The sequence below is a fragment of the Nelusetta ayraudi genome, unplaced genomic scaffold (genome assembly GCF_046127955.1).
Source record: "Nelusetta ayraudi isolate G7.1 ecotype Tasmania unplaced genomic scaffold, CSIRO-AGI_Nayr_v1 ptg000011l, whole genome shotgun sequence".
In the NCBI taxonomy this organism is placed as follows: Eukaryota; Metazoa; Chordata; class Actinopteri; order Tetraodontiformes; family Monacanthidae; genus Nelusetta; species Nelusetta ayraudi.
Window position 1 is genome coordinate 19411505 of NW_027466061.1, and position 11386 is coordinate 19422890.

At 41.4% G+C, this 11386-nt stretch overlaps 1 protein-coding gene across 1 annotated transcript; it reads right to left on the bottom strand.

Moving 5' to 3' along the window:
* Window positions 1-5932, bottom strand: viml (vimentin like). Its single transcript, XM_076021720.1, has 9 exons — window positions 5329-5932; window positions 4991-5051; window positions 2583-2678; window positions 2151-2315; window positions 1465-1590; window positions 873-1093; window positions 690-733; window positions 527-612; window positions 1-424 (listed from the first exon to the last, which is right to left on the bottom strand). The coding sequence occupies exons 1-9, from the start codon at window positions 5856-5858 to the stop codon at window positions 383-385; spliced, it is 1371 nt and encodes a 456-aa protein (XP_075877835.1). The 5' UTR covers window positions 5859-5932; the 3' UTR covers window positions 1-382.
* Between the last annotated feature and the right edge of the window lie 5454 nt (window positions 5933-11386).

Consider the following 11386-nt stretch of genomic DNA (forward strand, 5'->3'; position numbering starts at 1 on the left):
AACTATTTTAAGAGTTTTATTACTGTGTACAGGCAACCGTGACGTCATTTAGCATACATGTTTCCTGTAGTGTGCAGGTCTCATGGATCAAAAGTGCTACTTCATTCACAAAGAAAAAGATTAGTGGACTATGATGAAGATTTCTGTGTTTAGCTGCTTTCAGTATTGTCTCTAAACAGGTATGACAAAGAATAGTGCTGTAAGCAAAGGAGAGGAAGCGAAACACAATCTGTGTAAACTACGGGCCTTGCTGGATCATCACACATAAAGGCACTTTCAAAAGCTGTGTTGGTTGGGCTTGTTTTCCTTGCTTGAAGCCCCTGTGAATTGTGTTCTTTATTTATTATTGCTGTAGTTTGCTGCTTGGCAAAGACACAGAGGATCACTCGAAATCGTCATGGTTCTGGGTTGATTCATTGATCACCTGGACCAGGAGGACAAACAAAGTGATGAGTTCTGTGTCTGCAGTCAAAAGGCCATCAGAAAATTACTCCACTGATTGAAAATCACTTGAAGTGGATCATACCTGACCATCCCTAGTCTCAATGGTCTTGATAAGAACCTTCTTGGTTGTTGTGCTTTCCACATGAGGTTTGGACTCAATCATTGTTTCTGTGAAAGAAAGAAATTGTGTTATTTTCTAAAATTGGCTGTTTCGTAACTGCAAAGTGCATGAGTTTGAAACGTGCCTCTCAGGTTTAGGGAAGAGAAGCTTGGCAGTGGAGTGGAAATTCTGCAAACAAAGCATAGTTATTTCTCAGATAGATAGATAGATAGATAGATAGATAGATAGATAGATAGATAGATAGATAGATAGATATGTTTTTATCCTATTTAGTTTGTATTTCTGAAACATTAAAATAATCAACTACCGGCTCTCCTCTCCTTCCAGCAGCTTCCTGTAGGTGGCAATCTCAATATCCAGGGCCATCTTTACATTTAAGAGGTCCTGGTACTCGCGAAGGTGACGAGCCATTTCATCCTTCATGTTGTGAATGTCCTCCTCCAGGCGCCCGATGGTGTCCTGGTAACCGCCATTCTCTAGTGAGAAATTCTCCTCCAGCTCTCTCATCTGGCGCTCCATCGACTCATTCTAGGTCAGCAAAAAAGAGCACAAAATGGAAATGCGGAAAAAAAAAATCTTTATTTTTACATTATAGGTCCCATTATTCTGACAAATTTCATGTGTTTTTTATTTCTCATGATTAGACAGAAGCTTTGTAAAATCTATGTGGGGACTAAAACAAATCAGGTGAGATCAAAAAATGGAACAGCTGGCTGAGAGGATGTTGTCATCAACCTGGGTCGGGTATCACAACCCTTTTTGACATCACAGAGGGCTCAATTAAACTGTGCATATTTTACCACACTTCCAGAGTAAAGGAAGTGAGTTAGTGTTTTTGTTTATGCAAAAGGGGTTTGTACCATTTTGCTACATGCAACAGTTGAAAAATGCACACTCACCGTTCCTTTCAGGGCATCCACCTCACATGTAAGTGCCTGGACTTGTCGTCTGTATTCATTGCCCTCCTGTTTGGCCATTCTCAGAGCCTCATTATTCCTGGCTGCAGCTTCGGTGAGGTCAGCAAACTGGCAATCACAGTAAGAAACAGGGTGAAAAGGCATGGAGACCTGAGAATTCAGCACTTTAGTGAAGAATGAGTCAGAGGCTGAAAGGGATTGAATGTGGTGGCTGTCATGAGACAAGGCAATAAATTAGAATGGGACTAAGGAGTCTTTTAAGGGCCATTCAGCTACCATTCTAGTAAAGCTCATGAATATGTTTGCAAGGTTTGTTGTGTGTTTGTTTCTATCAGGATGAAATAAGAATAGCTTTTAAACAGATTCAATATAAAAAACAAACTAACAACTGCATCACCTCTTTATTCTCATCTTGAAAATGAAAATGAAAATGAATGGCCGGTAGCAGTTAGGTCTATCTGACAAAATTAATATTAATACATTCTCATTGAGCTGTTGAAACTATCACTACTAATAACATGATATGATTTTTATTCTTACCAAGTGTTGTACTTAATCAGTCCTAATTGTCATTATATTAGTGGATAATTAAAATGATTGCACAATTTCGCATTTTTTTTTTTTATTAAGGCTTTGTTTTGGATTAAATTAACATGTTGCACATTCACCTTGGATTTGTACCATTCCTCAGACTCCTGGATGTTTTTGGAGGCCAGATTCTCATACTGCAGGCGGACGTCCCTCAGAGCGGCTGTCAGGTCCGGTTTAGCCATCTCCATGTCGACCTGCACATGCTGCTGCTGATGCACCTGGTTCTGCAACTCCAGCATTTCCTACAATAACATCAATACAAAGGGGCATGGTTGTATTTTGAATTAATTATTTTGTTGTTTTTTTTGTTTTTTGTTTTTTACAGTGACTTCAAAAATAGTGAGTCTTAAGTACACTGTGGCCAATGAAGTTGGAATAAAATATGTGCGTTCAACAAAGTTATTCCAGCTTTATTTGCAACTGTAGATTTTCTTAGAAAATAAAAATTTTTGTTTGACTTTAAAATGCAAATTTTATTCAAATGGGCGAGAAAGATCAAGAACATTTACCTCATCATGCAGCTTCTTGAGGAAATTGATTTCATCCTGCAGTGACTCCACCTTCCGCTCCAGGTCCAGTCTGGCGAGGGCAGCATTGTCCACATCCTGCATGGTCACACTGGCTCTTAACAAGGTGACTTGTGAAGGCCATGTCAATTATGCTTCACAGGTTTGCTGACATAATAGAAAATGGAGCTACTTCACACGCAGCAGAAGTACACTTGCACACCCAACGGACAAAAAAAGGACCTACTGTGCAGGAGCCAAGGTCAAAGTCACATGCATCCATTGACATTCTAATGTAGGCACGTGACACATGAAATGTCAACGCAGACAAATGGGTGTTTTCTTGGGATTGTCTTTCTCACTGACCCACCTATCGAACAGCAACAGTAATATAGCGGGAAGTTAAAAAAAGAAATACAGTGCAGTGCTTTAAACTGCAGAAATTCAGTTCCCCTAACAGGTTAGCTATTTGTGCCATTGATCAAATGCTAACATTTGGGCACAGTGAGCCTGAGACTAATAACTGACCAAGAATACAAGTTAAGGCACAAAAACACATCTACTGTGTTATCCCAGTCTGTCCGTAGTTCAGTGGAAGGAGGTGTGACCTGCCATAAACCAAGGAATCTATTCGTCGGGATGGACTGTGAAATGCCCCCGATCTCAAAGCCTTTTCTCATGAGGTCCATAATCCCATTTATGATTACACAAATTATTAATTTGTTTAAAATCTCTTCTGGTATTTTTGCTAAAGGCACAGCTCTTTCTCAGCGTGATTTATTTCTTTGTGGTGTAAAAATGCAAAACATAGAGTTTCAAAGGAAAATATGGCACAACAGTTGTCATCATCATCTTTCCGGCATACAAAGTCACTGTGGCACCACAACGCTGTGCTTTGTCAGGCTCTTGGCAGGCTGGCCAGTGAGGTATCAGCAAAAGAAGCAGCTTTGCCTCTGCAGCGCTAATACCACAAACAAAGTGTGCTATTCAGCAGTGTTTCCTCCACCGGCCCAGAGCTGGAGGACTGTCTGAGTGACTGAGAGCAGGCTGTGGACCCTGCATTGTTATCGCAGTGCCACGGAGACCGTCTGTCTGCCAGACAGTGAAGGCAACACGATGTTCGCGAAATGCATTGTGTGAAGGTATGTCAAATGGGACATTTTCAAATTTTTAATTTTCATCCCAGACTCCAGCCGAACTGGTTTGTATTCTTAAATGTTTCAAAGAAAGAATCCTTCATACTGCCGTGAAAGCTGTATGTTGCTGCTTAGTTCTGCTATTAAAACTGTTCCGTTGTTGGAACCCCACCCTCCCACCCCACCCCACCCCATGTTTGAACACTATATTAGGAGTGATATCCAAACCTCTTTGTGACATCACAAAGGGCTGGTTTCTGGAACTGTGTGTTAATGTGGGGAATGAAGGACAGTTTCCCTGACACGATAGAGTAAATTTAGAAAAACAAGAAGTAGTCGTGACTGTGATTTTTCTCAGAAGTGCCTTGAACGGTGCAGTTTCTTTTTTCAGATTACACTTTTTCAAAAGCACTATTATGAGTCATCGTCATGCCACTATCAAACAGCCGACCCACTGATCAGAACAATGTCTGACAGGCCCATAATGAGAGCTTGTTCTGTGCTGATACCCACGAAGAACCAGACGGCTCGGTCACATGGTGGCTTGTCTTCTCGCTCTAATAATCACAGTGGGTCTGCACTGTTGGCGTGTCCGTTTGTGTCCAGCTCAGCCATTGTGAACGCTTGGACTTAAAAAGATCCCGTCTCATTGCAGGCCTGATTTAACCCAGCAGCCACAACAAGGGCCGGGTCAGATGGGCTCCTACTGTTGCTCGGGATCGCGGCTGCTATCTGCTGTTGTGCCATCAGAGGAGCACATTCCTGTCCCCGCAGCTCATGAGCAATGATTTAATAGACTGGAAAGCAGGCAGTCACGCCACTTGGAGGTGAGACACACGGGGATAATAAGGGTTTATCCAATCACTCTGACATCACTTGTCATCAATTTAAGGCAGGTGTAATCCCTTACATAACAGAGCGGCAGGGCCAGGGAAGGCTCGGTCGCCGCCGTCTGCTATTTAAAACTGAAGTCATCCGGAAACTTTGACAGGTCAGACATGTTCCATGCCCAGTTCTAATAGAAACGGGCATCTTAATATCTGTTTCTCAGTTAAATTTAATGCAGACCTGATGCAGTTAACTAAACATAGCGAATGCAAATTTTAAAAACAGGTCAACCCAACTTTTAAGTGGTTTTGTGTTTCCGTCTAAGCATATTTCCAACTATCTAGCATCGACACTGGCCAGCCATTTTTCTTCCGCCTGTCTGAAACACAAAAAAATTGCAGTGGTTTGCATGTGATACTGTCTCTTCTCTTAAATGATATACTGTACCTGTCTGAAGCCCTGCATGTTGCTCTCGGCATCCTCACGCTGCGCGATCTCATCCTGCAATCTGCAGAGACAGGTAGAAAAACATGAAACAAGGGTCAATCTCTTACCCCCTTTTTTAAAATTATTTTTGTTTTAAATGCTTCCAGGAGCTTGCACACATATGAGGGAGAAAGACCCATGCAGCCACACAGTGCCTGTCATTCAGGAGATGAATTACAAGTCTGTAATAACTAAAGTTGCGGTGAGTTGCGGTCATTTTCATCTCCATATTAAGATGGAATACAGCGCGTAACACGTGCAAGTCGCTTTTTGGGGGGGATGCGGGCCACGCCTCCTACTTCTCTCGCAGCCTCTCGATGTCGTCGGCCAGGTTGTCGCGGTGCACTTCCACCCGGGCCTTCTCGTTGGTCAGCTGGTCCACCTGGCGCCGCAGCTCCCGCATCTCGTCCTCGTACAGGTCCCCGACGCGGGACGTGCCTTTGCCCCGCAGCTGCTCCAGCTCGGCCAGCAGGATCTTGTTCTGCTGCTCCAAGAAGCGCACCTTCTCGATGTAGCTGGCGAAGCGGTCGTTGAGCGACTGCATCTGCGCCTTCTCGTTAGTGCGGTTCGCCATGAACTCGGTGTTGATGGCGTCGGACAGGGAGAAGTCCAGGTTTTCGGAGGCCAGCCGGGGCATGGCCGAGCTGCTGCGGAGGCGCTGCGTCTTGACCGCGTAGACGCCGGGCGCGGCGGAGAGGCCGTAGGAGACCCGGGCGCTGCTGCGCACCGGGGAGGAGAACTGGCGGCTGGTGTAGGCGCTCCTGTGCACGGCCCTGTCCCCGCTGAACATCTTCCTGTAGGAGGAGTGCGGAGCCGGTTTGAAGGACATCTTGCTGCTCAGGTGGCAGTCAGACAGCGAGTCGGTCGGTGCAGCGGGAGTCCCGGACTGAGTGCCGTAGTAGGCGTTTCCCCGCTGCCCCTCATTCGTTTATAGTCTCCTCCTCATGCAAATACAAGAGCCGTGACTCGACTGACGCCTTGACGGCCCAATCAAATAGCAGAACAGAGGGGCGCGTTATCTTTCTGCCCTCCCTAGTCCGTGGTCCAATGCGGTATTCAGTTTTGAAATCTTTATGTTTCGTTCAGGGAAGCAGCCCCACATGATTCCTTATCCAGGAAAAAAAAAGAAGGAAAACAGAACTTTGTGACATCACTATGAACCGATGTGGCCAAGAGCATAGAAGTGAAGGCTGGGCTTTTCTCTTTTCCTGGGTTATACATTTTATGGACACAAATCAAGTCATCTTTGCATTGGATGTCTCAAGGGATAGTTCACTTTAAATTGAAACTTCTACCATTTGCTACTTTATTGCAGCCAAGTATTCGAATGTAAAGAAACACAGAAAAAAAAAGAAGAAAACATGTCTCCATATTGATTTGTGAGAATGGGAATTTTATAACAGACTTTCTAATTTAATGGATCAGCTAAATATGTTTGTATTTCTATGTCAATCTGATGTCACCACACAATGCACTGGATTTGCAAGCTTTTGAATAAAATTTTATGGAACATGGCAACGTAACAAAACTTTGCATTAGGGTACATTGTACAGTACGTGCTGTGCATTTAATGTGGAATCCATGACTAGAAAGGAGGATTGTCCCTGGACAATGCATACACTGTCCAGTGTGTACAAAGTGGTAAGATATAAGGACACATTCAAAGAAAGAATGTGGCAAGTAAAGTTCAGTCACTGCAAAAATAACCTCTCTAACTAAATTAGAGTGTCTGCTCTTCTTCATGCAGAGGTGTCAGTGCTGCTGCTGACTCTCAGACAGTGTTGGAGAAAAGAGGCAGCAGAGCAGAACCAGTGATTACACTGCACTGTTACTGTGGGTACTGTGCTTTTTAGAAAACACTGTAGGAAACCGTAATGGATATTAGTGCTGGTTTCTGGTAAGTTGTCAGCTTGTTAGCCTGCTCTGAATACAAGGCATTCCTTCACGTGCTTTTCACATTATGTTGCCCTGGATGTGGCTTCAGTGAAAAGGATCCAATTTGTTGCCTCTGAGAAATGACTGTGCCAAGTTAAATCCAGGTACAGTGTGTGATGTGCAAAAGGATGAACTTTTTAATAATAATAATAAAAAAGAATGTTGCCTAGTCTCAGAATAATGGATTCTTTCAGATGTTGTAGAACAGACAGACAATATCGTTGTATTGACCTGAGTCATTTCTTGAAAGAAATGAAAGACTAATTAAAAATACACTTTTATAATGCAAGGGAATTCGTCACTGTATTTCTAAATAGTATTCCTTTATTATCACCTTTTTATTGTAAACTGCACTATTTTTTGTGCTATGGCATTTATGGCTATTTAGACAATGCTTGCATTTTGTATGTCATTGTTTTTAAGCCTTAGTAAAATGAATATAAAAATGAGAATTTTCACTCATTATTCAATTATTAAGGAATTCTAAATGAAATGATCAGCATGTAAGATTTAATGCGATGTACTAAGTAAATAGTCAAAGTTGCAGTCAAAGTGACAGTCCCTCTAGGTACTATTTTTATAGCCATTGGTCTGACTCAACCTAGTCTCAGGACAAGGACCACAAGGACTAATGAGAGAATTTGGAATGCAAAAATGAAGTTGAATCATAAGTCGAACTTCCCTTTGAAATACATGGAGCGTAGGATGTCTGTCATGACTTAAAATGTCCACCAATTACAATATAAATGTCCAAATATGTTATGGTTGAGGTGTATTTTAAAATGGCTTTTTTTTTTTTTTTTTTTTTAACTGAAAATACAACAGAAGAAGAAACACATTTTTTTTAAATTTAGATCCATTCATGAGCGGAGTATGTTGCCATTTGTCCTTTCCGGGCTTTGGTAGAAAAAAAACCACTATTAAAGGAAACCAGCTGTAAAGGCCTCGTTTAAGGAACATGAAAAAACAAAACAATGACCATGAGAAGGTGATTATAGACTAATAATGAATTTAGACACCACACCTATACCTACACATATACCCATACCAGACCTATAAACTACAATAGCGAAAGCAAGTTCTATGTATTGCATATCTGAGAGAATCAGAATCTGATGTGGCAATTGTTTGTTGAAACACCAATTTAAACCACCTAAATGGTTGGCTTTAAGTTGCTCTTCTCTGTAATGATGATCTCTTGAATAAACCAACCTAATCAGTTAACCTGAGGAATTTTAATGTGCAAAATTTTGAAAAATGCGTATCTAAAGTTTTAGTCAGAATATTTTGTCCTGTAGAACCGACCAGGATGAGATTAATGCCGCCTTTTTCAGATGAGTTTGACAGCTGACTTTTCTAAGTAGAAGAAGCACTTGCTCTATGCTGCAGTTCAAAATGAAGATAGTTTCCTCATGAAAACGGTTCCAACGAGGGCTACTTGTTTACAACACCATCTTGGAGCAAACCGTCGCGTACGGACAGTGTTGGAGCCTCATTTTCTCTCCTGAATCACATTAAGAAATCCAATAAAGCGACAAGGAGCATTAGGGCAAAGCCATTTAAGCTTCTGACACAGTGTTAAGGTTATTCTAGAAATAAATCAGTCACTCTCTAGAAGACTGTGACATGTAAACATAACCATCCAGAATAGAGTGAAATGGAATTATCCTGATTGTAATTAAAATTGTGTTCAACAAATTAGATCTTATCAAACTGTATGACAAAGTGAAACGGAGTCCAATTGACACTAAAAGCCTGATAACTGTATTCAAGTATCAGTGTCTATGGTGCTGGAGGGCCCAAATAGTGGTCCCAGCATGAGTAAACAGTGTAACCTCAAATCAGCAGTGGAAATTCACATGATCAACACTACTTTGAGGTAGGGGGAGTGGTAAAATTCCTGCTCCCTGGCCCATTATGGGCCAGCTCTGCCAGCGTTGGCCACCGGGACAAACAGAGGAGGCCCGAATTGTCACAGACAGAGCAGGGATTGTGTATTGCTGATCTGTCACCTAACTGCACCAACAGAATGCAGACAGTGGGCCGTAATTATTGTTTGTAGCCCGGCGTTTGCCAGAGCTATAGTTTAGGCCAAATATTTGCCATTCTTGGCCATGTTTAGAATGTATCGTTCAGTCCTTTTGCCATTTGTTCCCGAGAATCCAGTTGCTCTCCAAAGCAACCGACACAGCAGGGGAGGCCGTTAAAAGAGACTGTTAGACAAGGAAATGGAAAAAAAAGTTGTCATTATTTAGCGTCAGCTTCCTTACAAGGGTCAGCTCCAGCAGATAAATTAAATCTGCTTTTAGGGCGCATCAACACCGCAGGCACAATGTGGCAACAAAAAGGGCATCTTTTGTTCATCTCCCATGATGGTGAATCACCAACCCGCAAGCACTGTAGCCATAGCAATCAATGCTAACACTATTTGAGCAAGCAGAAAGACAGACGACGACTGATTCTAGCTGTTTCCTTGTCTGTAATTAATGAAACTTTGCATGTGCCATTTTAGAAATAAGCATCACAAATGCTCCTTCTCTGTTTCCCGTCAGGAACTTTTTTTTTTTTTTAATTTGGTCTTTTATTTTGCCTGGCACAAAAGCTTGCTTCGCCTCTTTCAGTTTTACAACCTGGCAGGTCGAGGGACCAGTGCAGCACAATGTGCTTTTTGCAACTCATTGAGTGTATATAGAGATCAGGCCAAAGGAAATCCAGAATGAAAAAAATGAATCTGACAGGGCCTCCAGTGAGCTTGGACAAGAGTGTTCGTGACAGTCAGGTTATTATCAACGATAGAAAATACATTAAAAAGGGGAATGGGGGACCTAATACAAAACATAATTATCAATTTAAAGAAGGACAAATTTTGGGTTTTATACAACCGTTCACTTTTTCTTGTTTTAATCAAGAAATGTTTGCCTTCAAGTGGTGTCAGATGGCTTTGTAAGGAAGGAAATTGTGCTATACCAAAACACAAAGTGTATAACATCATAGCATAGCAGAATTTTACAATAAAATATTATTAAAATAAGTTTTTTTTTTTTTTTTTTTTAAATCCTCAATTATCAGCTCAAGCCAACAACACAATTAACAAATGAGCAGAATAATATGATTCAATAATGTATTTTTTCTGCTTAAAACTTTGGGTTGTTGGGTTGTCTGAAAAAAAAAAAGAATGATAATAATAAATTATTTGCTTGTTATCAGAAGTGTCTCTTATGGAGATTTTCTTGAACATATTTCAATGTCTCTGACAGCGTCCAGCAAAATGAAGAGAGTACAGCCAGGCAGAGAATGGAGTTTCCACTGGATACCTTTCTATCGTAGGAACAACAGAGGAATTACACTGCAGGGGCTATTTTCCAAATCTCCATAGTAACTAGCAGAACCCTTGGAAAGTATCCAGAATGGTCACTCTGCAAAGACCTCGCTTTCACTCTCCCTCTTTGTCTGCCTCTTTCTTTGTGTCTCTCTGTGCATGGGTGTGACTGCAGGGGCAGTTTGGGTTGGGAGAGACGGGAACAACAACAACTTTTCAGATCATGTCATTTTCTATCTTTCGTTTCAGCATTGTTTTAGTTGACCTCCCGAAAAATTTAAGTCAGCATGTCAGCAGCCATCACACTTCACAGGTGTCATTTGCATCTGCCTGAAGATGTGATTGAGTCACCCAGCTGCCGATGACAGTCCCTGACACCTTCCTACACTGACCATAAAAACAACAAAAGGAAGAAAGAGACAATGAGACAATAAGATGATAACATTATTAAATCTAATGCCAGGATAATTTAGATTTCCATCTTCTCAAATTCTTACATTGCACAGTTAAATTATGGGGTATTTGAACTTTGACACTTCTGTCTTCTGTTCAATGAATAAACAGGATATTGCATGATTGTATGCCCCTGGCTCATTCTAAAATTCACATGCTTCTCTTGGTTAATAACCTTAAAAAGTCAAATGACACTGTAGATGAGAAAAGGCCCCCAGGCAGCCACTTCACGTGATGTTATACTCATCAGTTATCACGTTTGCAAAATCCAAGTTGTTACCACGAGGGGTGTAAAGATGGCTCTTTTTTAAAGTTTTGTTTTATATTGCAACAAACTGTCAATAAAATTGCAAGCACATATTTTTGAAATCATATAATCCATGAGTTAATATTCCATAATTTAATTAATCAAATTCTCTTCTGCAGGACTATAATAAAACTGACATGACTGTTGGCTCAAAGGTGTTTTTTATAGATATACTGCCCTGACCTGAGCTGGAGACAAACAAACATCCATCCTTTTTTTTATCTCTACTTATGCACTCACAGTCACAGAGGTGCTGGAGTCTACTCCTGCTCACTTGGGGGGAATGTGGGGTTACACCCTGGCCAAGTCGCCTTTATCACAGGGCCACATACAGACAAACAAC